The 17,738-nt window shown below is 39.6% G+C and overlaps 1 protein-coding gene across 2 annotated transcripts in view; it reads left to right on the top strand.

Annotated features, from left to right (window-relative positions):
• Window positions 1-8,398: 8,398 nt before the first annotated feature.
• LOC139465669 (sushi, von Willebrand factor type A, EGF and pentraxin domain-containing protein 1-like) overlaps window positions 8,399-17,738 on the top strand; it is a 38,220-nt gene continuing 28,880 nt past the window's right edge. The window contains exons 1-7 of one of the 2 annotated variants that reach the window (XM_071247421.1): window positions 8,399-8,463; window positions 10,052-10,099; window positions 12,902-12,940; window positions 13,655-13,784; window positions 14,648-14,763; window positions 15,139-15,315; window positions 17,412-17,594. In XM_071247421.1, the coding sequence (XP_071103522.1) occupies window positions 10,060-10,099; window positions 12,902-12,940; window positions 13,655-13,784; window positions 14,648-14,763; window positions 15,139-15,315; window positions 17,412-17,594 (685 nt within the window). In that variant the 5' untranslated portion in view covers window positions 8,399-8,463; window positions 10,052-10,059. The other variant, XM_071247420.1, reaches the window with a different exon arrangement.

Here is a 17,738-nt window from a genome sequence, read left to right on the forward strand (position 1 = left end):
CTCTTGATACACAAACAGGAAACAGATGTCAACACGTATCAAATAGTATGTTAACCTAAATCACACAGATATAACTTCCTGCCAAGACGGAGTGACGTACAACAGACATGCACGTGGTACACGTGCGTCGGATATTAGGTCAATGTAAATTACTGATGGCGCATCTTTTGTCATTAGTCCGTTAATGTTAAATTTTTCTAAGGGTAAAACTGAAACTTGAGACAGGTGCCTTATACCATGATATAAATTACAATCATTAATTGGATGAGAATTTATTTATTTCCGCAACGCTAAAACGAACAAATGTAACAGGTTTCAAAGAAACAGTTTTCAACAGGCCAAAGACCAGGACAAGTACTGCATACATGACTGAATATGTGAAGATTACAGGTGTATATGTAATATCATTTTAAATGGGAGTTATAAAATAAACTCTTATAAAAATATTGGCTAATACGAAGGGTTTGGGGAACCCACTTTCAGTTTATCCTGCCGCAGTGGTGGTAAAGGGATCTATATAAAAATCATTTTTTTATTTTTATGGGTTAAAATATCAGCTAAACCTCAATCTGGTTGTTTTCATTCGTACTTAGCAATATTCCGACCTGGAAATATCGAATCTGGACCAGTGAAACCAGTGATTGATATAATGTGCACTGATCCATGCCGTCGGGGTACGATTACATACTCAATCAAAGCCGGACCACCCGATCCTTTAAGTCGCGTCTTACGATCAGTAGAGATTGCTGGGAATCAGATCTAACCCGGAATAACGCGGTTTGCACACAGTGCGTCAGGTCACTTTGAGCTTTGGCCTATTTCACCCAGTCACGTCATCTCTAAAACAATGTAATCCCACCAAAAACACCCTAAAATCAAGACACTAAACATGATTACATCAGATGTTCCCAACGATGAAGATGAAGACAAGAAGTATGAGGCCGTTGAGAGTGCCTGGTGTCGAATGTTCTTGCCCTCGTTTGCTGTTTTCAGCAAATTTTAAAAATAGTGTCCCCGTACAAATGTTCATTCACGGGTAAATTGATTTGGAAGAGGTTTTATTGGTTTATGAGTTTAATTTTCTGGTTTAATCAGTATTTTAAAACATAAAATATTGACTATCATTGCGAGATCCACTACTACTGCTAACACCACTGTTACACGGCACAGCTGGTACTGAGCATGATAAAGTTGGGTTTGAAGCCGCTTGGCTATATTACGGCGTGTCAGCTTAGTGTGAGAGGAAAGCCCCCTAAAATGGTTTAATAATACAGAATGGGATACACACCGTTTGGGGTACCATTAGCACCACGATTCGTAAGATAGCTTCATGTAAAAGGCCATGATTCAGGCTGCCTTTGTGGTCAGTCATTTTAGCATTCCGATCTTCATTTCTTGACAATTGTTGAAAAGACAATTGTTTACTTGAATAACAGGTAAGTAATGAATAGTACAGCAGTTGGCCAGAGGTTGTATTTTCAACAGCGACTGTTATTTGTAGATGTATTTTGTATAAGCATTTGTTGAGTAAACACGTTGTAATGGTTTGGGTTACGGTCTACACATTGTATTCAATGCGAAAATGCAATCATGCCAATCCCATCTTCAATATTCACACATAAGGGAGAAGACTAAGGTTCGAATTAAATGAAATAGTGTTGAAATTATGTTGTTGAAAACGTGAAACCTTCGTTATATGGCTGCATATCTCATTATACATTCGTATCGTTATTTGTGTATTATTGTGAAGCTGAGTCAGACCATTTCATATAATGCAATAACGGCCACCATACATTCCATTCTCAGGGTGAAGACAGTCGAACCGTCGACGTGAGTATAGGCTGTAAAATCAGAGCATTGCTTAATCTAATATCCTGACAACGAATCATTCAACCACTTGTTACCATTAATGGTGTAAACATTCAACACTCAGGGTTAGTAACTTATGACAAGGATATTACAGTTCAGTTAATGTAACAGTTAGGAAGCGTAGAAGTTCTTCTACCCGATACGTCGTGAAAACAAAAGTCCGTCGACGGGTCCATAACGGTTTATTGTGAGCTCTTCTATAAAGTTGCTTTGTGTTTTCACTCCCAGTTCCCAACTGTCCCGCCCGAGCTGGTTTACCTGCATATAGTTTCTAAAACAGTGTTGATCATACTCTTAAAAAGGCAATAAGACCAGACAACGTAGTACATCAATCCACATTGATCTAGTGCAGTGTTCGCCCGGAAGATCGTACTCTTGGACGTCAGTCTGTCATACAGACCCTGAAACAAATATATCCAATACAGTCCATCAGAGACCATATAATAGTCTATTAAATGGTCTCAGAGTCTATGCGACTCTATAATGTTTGGCAAGTCTAGATTACTGCAGTATCTGAAAGAAAATCTCTGGGATCCTTTTTATTACATTTTGTAGCTATAATTTAACAACTGTTCATTTCAGAGACTAGATGATAGTCTATCTTGGCCGTATAAGACAACTGACGAGTGCACGCCTGACCTGTGACCTCCCATGAGGTGTCGCCTAAGGGAGAGTTGAAGGAAATGTGTGCTCCTCCCCAGCGCCGAGCTTGCGACACATTCTGTATAGTGCATGTTGTATAGAGTAAATTGCACTTGCTATGCTGTATACTGCATGTGATACCTATTTGCGGAAAAGTTACAACTTTCGAGATTCAAGTTGCATTTATTTCTTATACAACAAGCCGCAGTCATATCTCTTGAATATTGCTGAGAACGGTGTTAAACAGCACACACAATATTTTTCAAAATGGAGCGCTGCAGTCATTTAAAATATACTGAACCGCAAAAGAAATGGCACCCCAAGTAACATTGCATGAAAAGTTGTCATTTAAATATCTGGGTAATCTTTGTCAAAGTTTCTAAAATTTAACATTACCTTGTCCTGAAAAAAAGTAATTTGATGATAAAAGTACAAAGCAGATGACAATAAAACCGATCGCCCAAACGCAATACGGCAACGGTCATGGTGACCTGATGCACGTGGGTTCCGTGCAAATTGAAATGCTCATGCGTTCCCCCATTTCTTGCCCTGTAAAAATCTACCCAGATCGGATAACATTCATCCGTTATTGAATTGCTACCACATGCCAAGATTGACAAGAAATCAGCGGTATTGAATTGCTACCACATGCCAAGATTGACAAGAAATCAGCGGCACCAAGCTTGCTGGACAAACCGCCCGGCAAGTAGCCAATGCATTTAAGTCCACCTAAGGACCATATACAGGCTCCAGCAACGGTGCCAGACCGCCAACACTACAGATGACCGACCACGTAGTGGAAGACCAAGTTCAAGGGTCACCACCGTCAGAATGTGCGACAACATCTTTAAGATAGCTTTGTTACTGCTCGACAGATCATGGGGACACACCAGCGACACATTAGTGCGGATACCGTGCGTCGACGATTGACGAGCAGACACCATTGTCACAGGCCACACCGAGTACCCATTCTGACACCATGTCATCGTGGTGAGAGAGAAAGAGAGAGAGAGAGAGAGAGAGAGAGATAGAGAGAGAGAGATGGGTAGAGAGAGAGGGAGAGAGAGAGAGAGAGGGAGAGAGAGTTTTGCGACGCCGTGGTGAACGTTATTCGGATGCTTGTGTTGTTGAGAGAGACTCCTTGGGTGGTCCGAGCATCATGGTGTGGAGTGGAATTGTTCTTCCAGAACATCGTCTAGGGAGAGGAAATGGTGTCACAGCAGGTCGGTACATTGATCAAGTCTTGAGACCACACACCATACCTCATTTGGCAAGTCGCCGCAACCACGAGTTTCAGCATGATAACGCCCGTGCCCACACTGCGAGAGCAACAAGAGACATCATCCAGCAGAATAGCATTAGAACCATGCAGTGGCCTGTCCTTTGTCCCGATTCAAATCCCATTAACACCGGTGGGACGAGATTCAAAGACGGCTGAATGACGTAGACTGTCTCCTTGACCGAAGAGAATAAATTAATAAAGGAGTCCAACTCAAGCGTAGACTGATCGGGAGTCTAGATTGCATCAGCACAAGGCATGAGAGGGAGAATTGTTATGTGCTCCTTTTTAATTTTAGCATTTTTATTTTGTAGACATGGATAGACCAACCAGGAAAGATATTGATGGAAGACAGATATTTTGTGTTACCACTGATCAAGTTAAATTCATCACACAATAAAATATTAGTATTTGATATTACGAAGTGCATGATCGTGTACGTGTTCATTGTAATAGTGTATATACTAGTCATCTCGATTATAATGTTTTCAATAGTGCAGCGCGGCATCAACGATAGCTATATGCTATCCTCACTTGAACACATGCAAAAAATGTATTACAAGACCACTGTCACTCTGGATTTAGAAAGGGATATCGAACATCAGATAATGTATTTGTTCTTTAACATTAATATATTCTACAAAAAGTAACAAGAAAAGAATATACAGTTGCTTTGTAGACCTTCAAAGGGTCTTTGATTTAACTGACAGATTACTACTCCTAACAAAGATATTATCAAATGAAACTGAGAAAATGTATTAAGAATAATATCACTATATATCTTTTGAAGTGAAAACTGACAAGGGCATTTCACAATCCCTTAACTCCAACATCGGGGTAACACATAAAGACAAGGATGCATTTTGTCTCTCACATGATTTAATTTATTCCCCAATGATCTTCCACTTTATATCAAACCTGACAGTTATAATATAACACTTAATGGTTTAAAAATTTGTCATGTGTTTATTGTCGATGACTCAGTACTATTTGCCGATTCAAAAAAGCAACACAACTGTTACTTGAAGGTCAAAGCATATTTTTAGCAACAGATAACCTAACGATAAATGGGGACAAAACAAATGTAGGTGATACAAAAATACTAGTTTCGGGCAGATATAATTACTTAGGAATTACATTGGAAGCAAATGGTAAACTTAAACAGAGTGCTTAATCTCTCCCGAAAAAGGCTCTTAGGCCTAACGCAAACTTCAGTCTCCATTCTTAATGAAGATATACCTACAACTCTTACTTGCAAATTATTCATAACATTAATCGAGCCAGCAATCCTGTATTAAAGTGAATTTGTGGTACAGAATCAATTCTCCTGAAAAACTCTGATTCAATTATTCATTCTCGAGAAACTGCAGCTCAGATTTTGTAAATTCATGACTGAAGGATTTGCAAAGCATGTTTACCGCCAACCGGACGTCGACAAATATTTTCCAAATCTTTTCATGTTCTTTATTAGTCGTGCAAATCTTTGATTCTTCGAGTATGCATATATGTACACAAAGTACTGTGTATGTAAGCATGTTTACAGGTGAGAGGTAGATCCAATAGTTATACATATGAGACTTATGACAATCAACGACAGTGTCAATGAATGCATGGAAATGTATACAGGTATTTCGCAGAATAACGTTCAGCGGTACATTCAAGGAAACATACAAATGTATAGCGGTGTTCTTAGAACTACGTTAAGCGATATATTCAAGGAATCATGCAGATGCATAGGGGTGTTCTAAGAATTACATTCAACGATATTTTCAATGAAATTATGTAAATGTAGACGCGTTCCTTAGAATTACATTCAGTCACATATTCAGTGAGTTCATACACTCATGTATAATGAGGGCGTTCTTAGAATTACAACACAGTAGGGATTCCCCGGTAGGATATGTCCCCGTGTAACCAATATATGTCCCTGTTAATAGGCAACTTCAATGAATACGGTGGTCAGGCTTGGTGACCTGGTTGATTGCGTGCAAGCGTAGCATAACGAAGTGGGAAGTTGACCATAATTTCAACCACTGGTTTGTCTGGCTCAGATTCGGTTATGATACATCATGAATATTATTGATTACGTCCTTGAATGTAAATACGCTCATTCACTTAAAATTACATATACAAATTAAGTCAGTGAATTCATGCAAATGCATATACATGTACGTGAGTGAGTGAGTGAGTATGGTTTTACGCTGCTTTTAGCAATATTCCAGCAATATCACGGCGGGAGACACCGGAAATGGGCTTCACATATTGTACCCATGTCGGGAATCGAACCCGGGTCTTCGGCGTGACGAGCGAACGCTTTAACCACTAGGCTACCCTCTATACATGTACGTGTGTCTCCATGCCAATGTGAACCAAATGGAGCATTTTCAATAAAACAATAGTGACATGAACAGAAACAACGAGGCTGTCACTAACCAACCTATTCACTCACGAATTAAATCATAAATGTACCCCCAAAAAAGCATGAGATGCAGATAACTCCCATTTCACGTGCTCATGTCGTACATATGTAACTGTAATGTCCTGATCTATCACAAGTATCATCAGTATCACTTTTCATCTGGAAAAATGTTCCGTTCTTTTCACATATTCCAAACTTTAATTTTTCTCTAGAAATATTTACTTATGACATTGACCTAATTGTAATATACATGGAGAATCTCACCCAAGTATCTTTTGATATCAAATATATCTGCACGAGTCGATAAAAGTTTAAAACTTTTTCAGTTTGTAGACAGTAATAAGTAGTGTCTTAAGTGCAAAAAGTACTGCCAACAGCTTCAGGAGTGGAGCCATTAGTGATGTCATTTGATTGTGATGTGACGTCATGGTAACAATGACGTCACACTGGTCTGCAGAGCATTTTGATGCAATTTCATTGCAGCGATATCTTCAATGTAGATATCACTTGATCTCACACAAGCGATATCCGTTTTGGATGATAAATGTAAGAAATCACCGATTCTTGACGAAAGGTCAGTCAAATAAACATTGCCATGGAATAATCACAAAACATTTCATTACATATTTGGTTTTGGTTTATGTATTTCAATATGATCATATCCCTTTCGAGACAAAAAAAAACAGATACAGGATAAAATAGTGCAACTGACACGGATATATAGAGTTATCAATGCATAATTAATTTGTAGGTGTATATTTACCATAAGTATGATATAACTGTATTCAAATAAAACTGTTGATATCTTCATATTCATGGTGCTTCAGAAAAGCCAACGGTTAAGGTGGTGAAATTGGGTTTAGCGTCGCGTCCAAGATTATTATAGCGACGTGCAAGTACGTATACAGTACCGTGCCATAAGTTAACGGACACTTGATTGACGTCACGTTCTCAGTTTAGATCGGCACCACGAAACTCGTTTTTTCCTGTTTACCTCTCGAATTCTGATGTGTTTGCAAACAATCGTTCTGTGAGAGCCTTCACGATATAATTCCCGCTGAACAGTTCCCTAGGAAACAGTAGAAGATATGTTTTCATTCAAGTTGTTAGTAATTCCTGTAAGCGATGATCGTCTATTGACTTTGACACAAAGAAACAAGACATATCTGTCAAGGTTGCTCAGAATTCTCGGTCTACCAATTCAGGGCTGATTACACCCCCCCCCCCCCCCCCACACACACACCCCGATCTTCCTCTCTCGCTAAAATCACACCATGCATTGTGCTCTTGGTAGATCCAACAGTTGACTTATTTCTCTGCAGGTATTTACCATTCAAATGAAGGTCTATAATAACTTTTTTGTCCGGCGACAGATATTCCTTCTCTGAACCATAACAAAGACAGTGGCAGAACCCGTGAGAAACGGAACAGACCACAACAAAGCATATGGCACGCGATACTTGATGACGCCATCAATCTGTAATCAAAGTTTCGCATCTTAACATTTCGCGGGGCGAAACATAGACGTGCTAAACCAAATGCGATGGTCTCTTGTCAAACTTGCCAAGTCTCAAGCGTCCCCTAACTTATGGCACGGTATTGTATATGTATACAACCTGGGCTATTACCAACAACTTCCTTTGTCCCAGTCCGCCCCATGTCCAGGTGCATTGTTTAGGCAGATAGGACCAATGGCGTGTATGACCCCGGGCAACAAAATGCAGTACCAGATCGGTAACATCTAAAATTTGAACATTTTTCTGTCAATCATATATCAACTGCAGATTTCCTTTAAAACGTAACAACATGAGAAAATTGAAAAAAAGTTGTTTTTCACCTTAATAAATAATAACATCTTGACAAGTAAGGATCATCATGTTTGCCACGTCAAATTTTCAAAAACAAATGAAATTCCAGATCGGTAATATGCTTGTATTTAGCTAACACTGTACTAAAGCAATCTGTATGCATTTCATGTACTCAAAATTCACAGTTGAAATGCCTTACAAAGCTCTCTGCGGGTGCATGTTTGTTTGTTTGTCTGTATGTCCTCTTGTCAACGTCCTGATCAATGCAGGCTTTACAGTGCACCTTCTTTCAACAGTATGTATATGTAGGTAAGCGAAGCCATGTCAGTATGCGATTGGTTGATTGAAGATGGAAGTTCATAGTGATTGGCTGTAGCTGTGGTTGTACCCTGTCGGTTTACGCTCTTAAATCAAGAGCGTACATGGTTGGTACACACTTGGTCGAGGTAAGTAGATTTAAATGGAAGTACTTCTGTGCGGTGTCAGGTAACGAACATTTCCATTTTTATTCAAATTGTGTGAGTGGCGAGTGCTACCAGTTGGGCAGCACATGCTTAATTTTCAGTGATCCCTTAATATATTAATCACCACTATGAATTCCGTTCAGAGAGACTGGTTATTCTCTGCCGTTGACTATTTTATACATTTTTAAACATTTAAAAAAAAAATTATGTCGATGTAACATTTGTTACATTTGACCACTTTCTAAATGGCATTGTGTGTTCATAGCTTTTTTTTGACAATTTACACTTGACAGAGGGGTACAGAAAGTACGTGATCTATACTACCAGTTGTCGGACTTTCGAAGGCGTCGTCTACTAAAGTGCAGTAAGCCTACAGTGTTTTCAAACAGCTTTATGCACCGGTGATTTACATAGAACAATAGACACCCCAGGCGGCTAGTAAATATGGTAAAAAGGCAGTAGACAATATATTTAATCAAGTATGTAAATTAAACAAAAAGGTATTCAGGTGTCTTACAGTTCTAAGCACTGACTCAATCGACTTATAGCAGATGTCCTGTTGAAGCAAGGAACTCCAGTGGACCTCCTGTGAAACAATTGGCTTGCATTACTTGCATGACATGGCCTCTTGAAATGCTAATATTAATAAATTAGAGTAATAGGCATGCTGTCTCACATTCTCATGTCCTTATGTCAAACTTTATGGTTTTGCTCTCGAAATACTCTGTATTGATGACGATGGCAATATTGACGTCAAGATTTGTTATTGAGGCTGCGATCTTTTTTCAGGCCGCTGTTATTGTTAAGCCTAGTGTTCGATAAGATGAGTGGTCTTCTAGTGCTACTATACTAAAACAACTATGGGGGTCTTCTCAGGAGATGAGTAGTTTCTTTTATCAGACTCTTATGGCTATTTGTTGTTTAAGATCTGTTGCATTCATCTTAATAATAAATGTGTCTTACTTATCATCTACTTAATGTTGAATAAGAAATTATTTCATTCTTAAGTTTCTATTACAATACGCATTACTAGCACTGAATACCCCCAAACTATACATCTGGCTGGTGTTGGGACTGATCCATTACCAACAAAGAGATGTATTTTTATGAGTGTAGTCGAGTTACAACATCACATCACTGTGACGAATGGTTCCAGGGTATTAATCAGATTGGAATGAAGATGAAATGCGTTGGATTATAGTTTATTTCTGCTAAGAGGAGCCAAACAGTTGTTTAGAACCACAAAACAAAACAACGTCATCGTCTTAAAGAACAATCAGCATGTCCACTGGACATGAGAACAAATTTTTCTTCCATCTCTTACGTGAAAAGAGTAGTTTTAGACAAATTCCCACCCTTCACCCCCACCGCCATCCTCCATCCGGAATATCAGTTGGTGGCCCCTTTTACAAAATTGACAAGATGGATGCCGTCCTTGTGGTGTAAGACGACGTTTAGACACATACTGTAAACGTCCTTGAATTGTTCCTTGCGCTTTCTGAAAACTGAATCTCAATAAACGAGTGTAACATACTTATCTCAGTGGAGACTGTCTTTCCATTTGTTGCAGAAACAACAATGGGTCACAGTATACCATCCTACTTGTTGCTGTTTGCAGGTAATTACATACATATAATTAATCAATACTGCTCGTGAAAATCCACTCTTTGTTTCATACTTTTGAAAGTTAGTTAGTTTCATGGCGATTTTGAAAAGGGTATGTTAAGGGTGAATGTTAAGAGTGACGAACGAACTCTTTACCCAGCTAACAATTTCACGTTGTGACAACGTTGTAATAACGTTGTGTTTACGTTGTGGTAACGTTGCGAATGTTACGTCCATATAACGTTATTCTGTGGACTCCCATTAATGTTGTCACAACGTCATGGCCTAACGTTGTGTTACGTCGTATTCACGTCGTGACAACGTTGTAATGACGTTGTATTTTTACGTTGAGGGAACGTTGTATTTGACGTTGTGGCAATGTTGTAATAATGCGTTCCTACAACGTTATTCTGTGTACTACCATGGGCGTTGTCACAATCACGTGAAATAACTGTGTTACAAGGATGAAATACGTTGTGAACATTCCCCACTAAAATGTTGTAAAAACAACCCAAAAACATGTTCCGGAAATGTTTTAGAATATGCTTTAGTCACGTGAATGTGTATGATTCGAGATACCTTTTACCAATGTTTTAAAACCAGGGCGTCGAATGGCCCAGTTAACAGTTAGATCTTGCCTTGATGACAATGTTCAAAAAGTAAAAACACCACTGAGCTGTTAACTAGATACATATGACTATAACAAAGGCAGACACCATTACCCTTTAGGCAAGTACTGCAGGGAACAAAATAAGAATGGCAGACATTGTAAGGGGTTGGCCATATGATATTTTCTGGTGCGTGGCAAAGCTATTGTACGATTTCGAAGCGAGCACTGGAACTTACTCGTTCAGTTTTCGATCACCATTTTATTCTCTCTCATTGTCAAAATGTTTCACAAAACCAAGTATCATATGAAATTTATTTGTTACCACATTTAGTGAACATAATACAGATCAATATCGTTAAATATAATTCTGTAGTATGGTAGCCTACGTGGCAACATATGGAGTTCGAAAACCGAACGAATATGGTTGCTATCAATTCCACTGTATTTTTCATTGGTGCACATTGGCTACACCTATCTCACCTTAAAAATCAACAAACGAAAACCAACTCACTGACAATATATGGTGATAATTAACTTTTGACTATCGACTAGCTTGTCATCACCAGCGAGGACAATACCTCAAACACCCCGTTATAGCGCACGACGAGAGACACGTTTCTCTTTTGCTCGTTTTCATTAGACGGGCGTCGGACATAGATCTAGTCGGAAAATGATGAATTGATTCTTTTTTGGAAATATTGAAAATACACATGATAAGCGCCTTGCAAAAATAAACTTTATAGACAGCACCAACAACCAGATGATCCACATTTAGGTTACTTCAGTCAGTGCTAATTAGGTCTTTTCGGAAACAACAAGTATGTTTCTGTCTCTTCCCGAAAAACAATTTTCATAGCATTGAGCGCTTTAGACTAGGGCTATAACTAGCTGCCTACAGAGAGTCGATCTGAAAATACTTCCATTGTTTTGATTCCCTCTCTTCGCTGTATAAGAGAAATCTACTCAACCTTTCCCATGGCCTGAATGAGCCACATTGTTTTACAAAAATCAAAGTCAGAAGATTAGTACATGTAAACTTTAAAAAGTAATGATTTCAGAAATAACAAGGAAGAAATGGCGATAACTGTCAGTGGTCAGTAGGCGATGCATAAGTTAGGCCTATTTACAGACGCTTACGATCGAAACCCGAACATAATATGACGACCACAAAACGCCGCCAGACTGAATTCTGGTCAAACATATACTGCTTGCCCTTGGTAATTACCCTTGGTATCCATAAAATAATAATATGGAAAAAAAATCTTGGGCCTCCTTCACCTCTATATATACTTCATGTTCTGTGTATCAAATACTGACGCTCAGTGAATTGACCGGCAAACTGCATTCTAAACCCCGCCACTTAATCATTTAGCTATCTGCATGTACAGAAACATATCAACAAGCGGAGACTGCTTTTGAAAAAATAACTTACCTCATCCGGATTAACAGATCATCTGTCCAGTTCCAGTTGCTGCACAATCACTTGGTTGTAATATATCCAGAGTGAGCTTGAACTAAGATGGCTGGTGACAACAAATCTTTCGCGACAATGTGACGTCATTTAGTAGACAGATAACTTCGTTAATAGATATATATGTTTAAAAAACAACAACTAAGAGATGGTAGATATATAAGTGGTTTCCTAAACATCATTTACAAAAAGTGTTGTAATTACCAAAGCACAACGTTATCACAACGTTAATTTGCAACGTTGTTGTTACGTTGTGGAATAACGTTGCAATGTAAGGTAATACTAACGTTGTCATAGAGATACGAAATTACGTTCTTGAAATTTTAGTATGAAGAGATGAAAATTCAAACGCCGAATATACAGACAGGTAATGCATTACTGCCTTGGTATTCTGACAAATTCATGTTGATTTTGATAAAGCAGTTCTATTCCTTTTGACTATCGAGAAGCAAACTCTATAACGTTTCAATGACGTTTCAGAAACGTAGTTACAAAACGTTGTGTGATGTCCGATGCACAACGTTTTCACAACGTACATGTGCAACGTTGTTATAACGTTGTGAAATAACGTTGCACGTTGACGTTATAATAACGTTGTGACAACGTAATTTCACGACGTTACCAATCCACAACCTTTCCACAACGTTGTGACAACGTCGTGTGTTAGCTGGGTAACTACTGTGCTCTGACATGACATTGGAATGTTAATATGGTTTTATATTTCCAATTTACAGTATTCATGCACGATGTGAACGGCTGTAGGCGATCAAAAAGTAAGTGTCATCAATACACTACATGGCCTAATCAATGCGGGACCCGGGAAAGAGTGGGTATGGGTGGTGGTGGAACAAATGTCTTTCTTGGGGTATTACATATAGAATGTTCGCAGGGTGTCATGACAAGAGGCAGATCTTGAGGCAGATCTGAAAATATATAATGTCTTTAACAGAAATTCCAGCCCAAACCATTTCACTTCTCATTAAATTGATGGCCCCTGACTATTTACAACTGCTGATCTAAATATTATTTGAGATTTGAATATTACCTCAAAACAAACATAGAACTGCTTCCGAGAGTTGATAGAAAGAACTAATACGGTTTTAACTTATTATTGTATTATTCACTATGCATGTAGTTCTGAATTTTTTTAAGGAAACACAAAGCTCAAAGTGCAACCTTTGCGAAAAACGCTTGTTTCTATACAGAGAGTACATTTTGGGTTATTGCTCGAATATCGCTTATAAAATCAGCTCGCATATACTTCGGATCGACATATCACTGTCCAAAACAAACGTCCCTATGGTCGCGGCCTTTGTGCGACATTATCACAGACCAATGCTATCTCGATTGCGACCGGCGCGCGATCGCCATGTTTGAGAAATGATGTTGTGTCTCCGACGCTGTCGTTTGGATTTATTTGTAAATAGTCATGGCACAGCTACAATTATGGGGACCGCTTAACTTTAAGTTATTTGCCTTTCGTGTAGCATCGACGGTGTATGTGACTGTGCCAGCCCCAGAACCGTTCTGCCCGAACATCACCTCTGTGCACTACACAGCTCCAGGGAAAGTAACTGCTGTCGTTAGTTGGTCTACTGTCACAACAATAAATACGATGTAAGTTTATGAGGTTTTATACGGTAAGAAGCGGGAGATTCAGTGAGCGAGTGAGTTTGGTATATCACCATTTTGATCAGTATTTCATTTATATCATGGCGTGTCATCCTAATGCAGGATTAAAAAGCCCGACGGGATGCAAGTCCTAGACGGTTGCCACAGACGTAGACTGGTTGCTGCACAACTCTCTCTGATTTTGCCATCCCTGCCCAAGTGTGTTTGCGTGCATGCGTGGTGTATCTGCTTTCGTAACGACTGGGTCATACGTGCCATGAGATTCACAATACAAATAATTCCAGACGAGTACAACTAATGGTACAGGACTCCGATCTCACCTCGGACGCTTTGGCCAAGTTCTGTAACGGTCACCCAAACCCAGAAGTTGTGATGCATTTGTTTTCATTTAATAACTTTATGACCTTTACAGATTCATAGTATATTAAACATACATATGTAATTGACGACTGAAAAGGGAACGGGGGTGCGTGGCGTAATCTTATTGTATGAAAAACCTTTGTAAAATCACGGAAATCGAGGCCCGGTATTCCTCTGGATAGAACCTATTGATCCAATATATACTTAGCATGACGTCATCAATATTACACCACATTTTATGATCAACAACATTTGCTGGTATTATTTTCAGCATTCTGTAGCCTGGTTGATTCGCTTGTCACGAGGCTTGTCTTACCTTGTATATATAATTATGATCATAACATTCCGGCCCTTTCCAACAGCATTTGAAACCTACGGCTTACAATGTCATAACAAATCGGATATGAATAGAGACACAATAACACCCGCAAAATATCCACATATATATTATTTATCCTGTGAATTGATATTGTTTCATATGTTGGCAGGCGAACTGAAGGCCCACGGCCAGGGTCAGCGTTACCTGAGGGCACGTACAGAGTAACCTACAAGACCACAAATGGGGGTGGATCATCACAATGCAGTGTGTCATTTATTGTGAAGGGTAAGTAAGGAACGTTCCAGAAAAACGGTTTGTATTTACAGGAAATTAACATATTCATATCTATTTAGATTATGAAATTCTACAATCTACATCTGGATCAATGATGCTCGTGATATCAATCGCTGGATTGTCTGGTCCAGACTCGATTATTTACAGACCGTCGTCATATAGCTGGGATAAAGCTGTGTTCAGCGTAAAACAACAAACATGTAGATCAAAAATGAAACTTCGTTATCCCGAAGGTCTCCTGAACATCGAAAATATATCGCTTCTTCATTTCACAACCTCCGAGGTGCAATTGAGTATGTTCCTAATGATGTATCTACTTACTGGAGTTTGAGTAAAAGAGGTTTCATTGTTGTATATATGTTGTAGCTCGCAGGTGTCGAATCCTGCACAGCCCAAGGCATGGGAGTGTTGAATGCATCCAAGGAGTAAAGTACGGAGACAACTGCACATACTCTTGTGGTCGAGGCTTCGAACTGAATGGGTCATCCGAAAACACCTGTAGTTACAACCTCACGTGGGAACATGAGCCACCAACCTGTACATGTAGGTGCACACATTTCACTAAAAACACATCTTCTCTTATTGTAACCGCTTAATTACACGATCTCCATGGAACTATTTAATTGTGAAACTTTCAAATAATATTTGCGTAGATGCGCGTCCAAAAACAGTACATGCACAAAGTCCGACGTGATTGAATACATCAACATACTTCATATGCATAATATAATCAAATATTGATAAACCCTTGACCGCATTGGGATTTCCACCTGAAACCATTTTTTGGTGAATATGTGAATTTTGAAATATTCACAAAGGTGTCCCAGGAATAGCTCTCTAACTTCCCCTCAAGCAGGACACTTTTTTGTCCTCTATTCCACTTATATACTGAACCGCAAAAGAAACGTCACCCCAAGTTACATTGCATTGAAAGTTGTCATTTAAATATCTGGGTAGTTTTTGTCAAAGTTTCTAAAAGTTAACATTACCTTGTCCGGAAAAATGAAATTTGATGGTAAAAAACAAAGCAGATGACAATGAAACTGATCACTCAATCGCATTACGGCAACGGCCATGGTAACCCGATGCACCTGAGTTCCGTGCAAATTGAAATGCTCATGCGTTCTTGACCTATAAAAATCCACCCAGATCGGATAACATTCATTTGTTATTGAATTGCTACCACATGCCAAGATTGACAAGAAATCAGCGACACCAAACCCTTGGACGATTGCAAGCTGGACAAACCGCCCGGCAAGTAGCCAATGCATTTCAAGTCCACGTACGAACCATGTACAGGCTCCAGCAACGGTACCAGATCACTAGCACTTCAGACCACCGACCACGTAGTGGAAGACCAAGGGTCAACACCCGACGTCAGGATTGTCAGATTGTGCGAGAGCATCTTCAAGATCCCTTTGTTACTGCTGCGGAAACTGGTCGACAGACCATGGGGACACAAAAACAACACATTAGTGCGGACACCGTGCGTCGACGATTGACGAGCAGACACCTCCATTGTCACAGGCCACACCGAGGACCCATTCTGACATCATGCATCGCCGGGACCGTCTTTAGTGGGCACCACAGCACCAGCATTGGCGCCACCAGCAGTGGAGAAAAGAACCTCTTCTCCGACGAGAGTTTGGCGACGCCGTGGGGAACGTTATTAGGATGCTTGTGTTGTTGAGAGAGACTCATGGGGTGGTCCGAGCATCATGGTGTGCGGTGGAATTGGTCTCGCACAGAGGCAATGGTGTCACAGCAGCTCGGTACATTGATCAAGTCTTGAGACCACACGCCATACCTCATTTGGCACGTCGCCGCAACCACGAGTTTCAGCATGATAACGGACGTGCCCACACTGCGAGAGCAACAAGAGACTTCATTCAGCATAATGGCATCAGAACCTTGCAGTCGCCTGCCCTCAGTCCCCATTTAAATCCCATTGAGCACCTGTGGGACGAGATTCAAAGAGGACTAAATGACGTCCGACCAAGGCCGACAACTGCAGCTGAACTGCGTCAGGCGTTCCTCAGAGTGTGGGCTCAAGTGCTTATGGCCTTCATCAACCGCCTCATCTATTCCATGTATCGACGTTGCATGGCAGTCATCAATGCACACGTCGGACACACGAGATACTGACTTGGGATGCCATTTTCTCAGAGACTAGTGTTGTGTTTCACTTTAAGAACATTTGACACTTTAATTTCAACCTTGATGATCAGTTTTGCCAAGTTTCATCTTTATAATTATTTCTCAAAGTATGTTTACAGTGTTTGGACAAATAATCCATGGTGACGTTTCTTTTGCGGTTCAGTATATAAGAATAGTTATTGAAGATTATTTAGCAACCATTTAATATCTTACTTTCATTACATTTTAATCTATCAGACCTGATCGACTTCTGAAATGAGTAATATGACATGTCTCTTCATTAATAGTTACATGTTTCTTCTTATCTACCATTTCTGATTCAAATATAGACATGTCCATTTATTCTAAGTAATAATTCAACAATTGCCTATAATTATGTCTCTTTATAAGGTATATTTAAGTAGCGATTGATCATTAAGTTTTCTTTGAAAACAGCAGTGTTAAATGCATATTATTAATTAAAAACGTTTGAAATCATTCAGTGACAAGCTGCAACAATCTTAAAACTGTGACAAACGGCCTTCCCTTCGACTGTAATGATGGCAGTAACTACGGCAGCACCTGCATTGTCAGGTGCAACACCACGGGGGGATATGCAGCCACTAGAGATCGAACCACACGCTGCGATGGAACAAGTTGGTCAACGACCGATTTTGAATGTTCAGGTTAGCACTTTTCAGGGCAATTTGAAATATATTTTAATCAGAGTTCCTTATTTGGGAGTTATATCTGTCGTTCATTGATGTTAAGAGTTAATACTTTTTATCCCCCGCCACGAAGTGGAACGGAGATCGTCCGTCCGTCCGTCC

This window comes from Haliotis cracherodii, unplaced genomic scaffold (genome assembly GCF_022045235.1).
Source record: "Haliotis cracherodii isolate W230 unplaced genomic scaffold, xgHalCrac1.p SCAF_18, whole genome shotgun sequence".
Taxonomy (NCBI): domain Eukaryota; kingdom Metazoa; phylum Mollusca; class Gastropoda; order Lepetellida; family Haliotidae; genus Haliotis; species Haliotis cracherodii.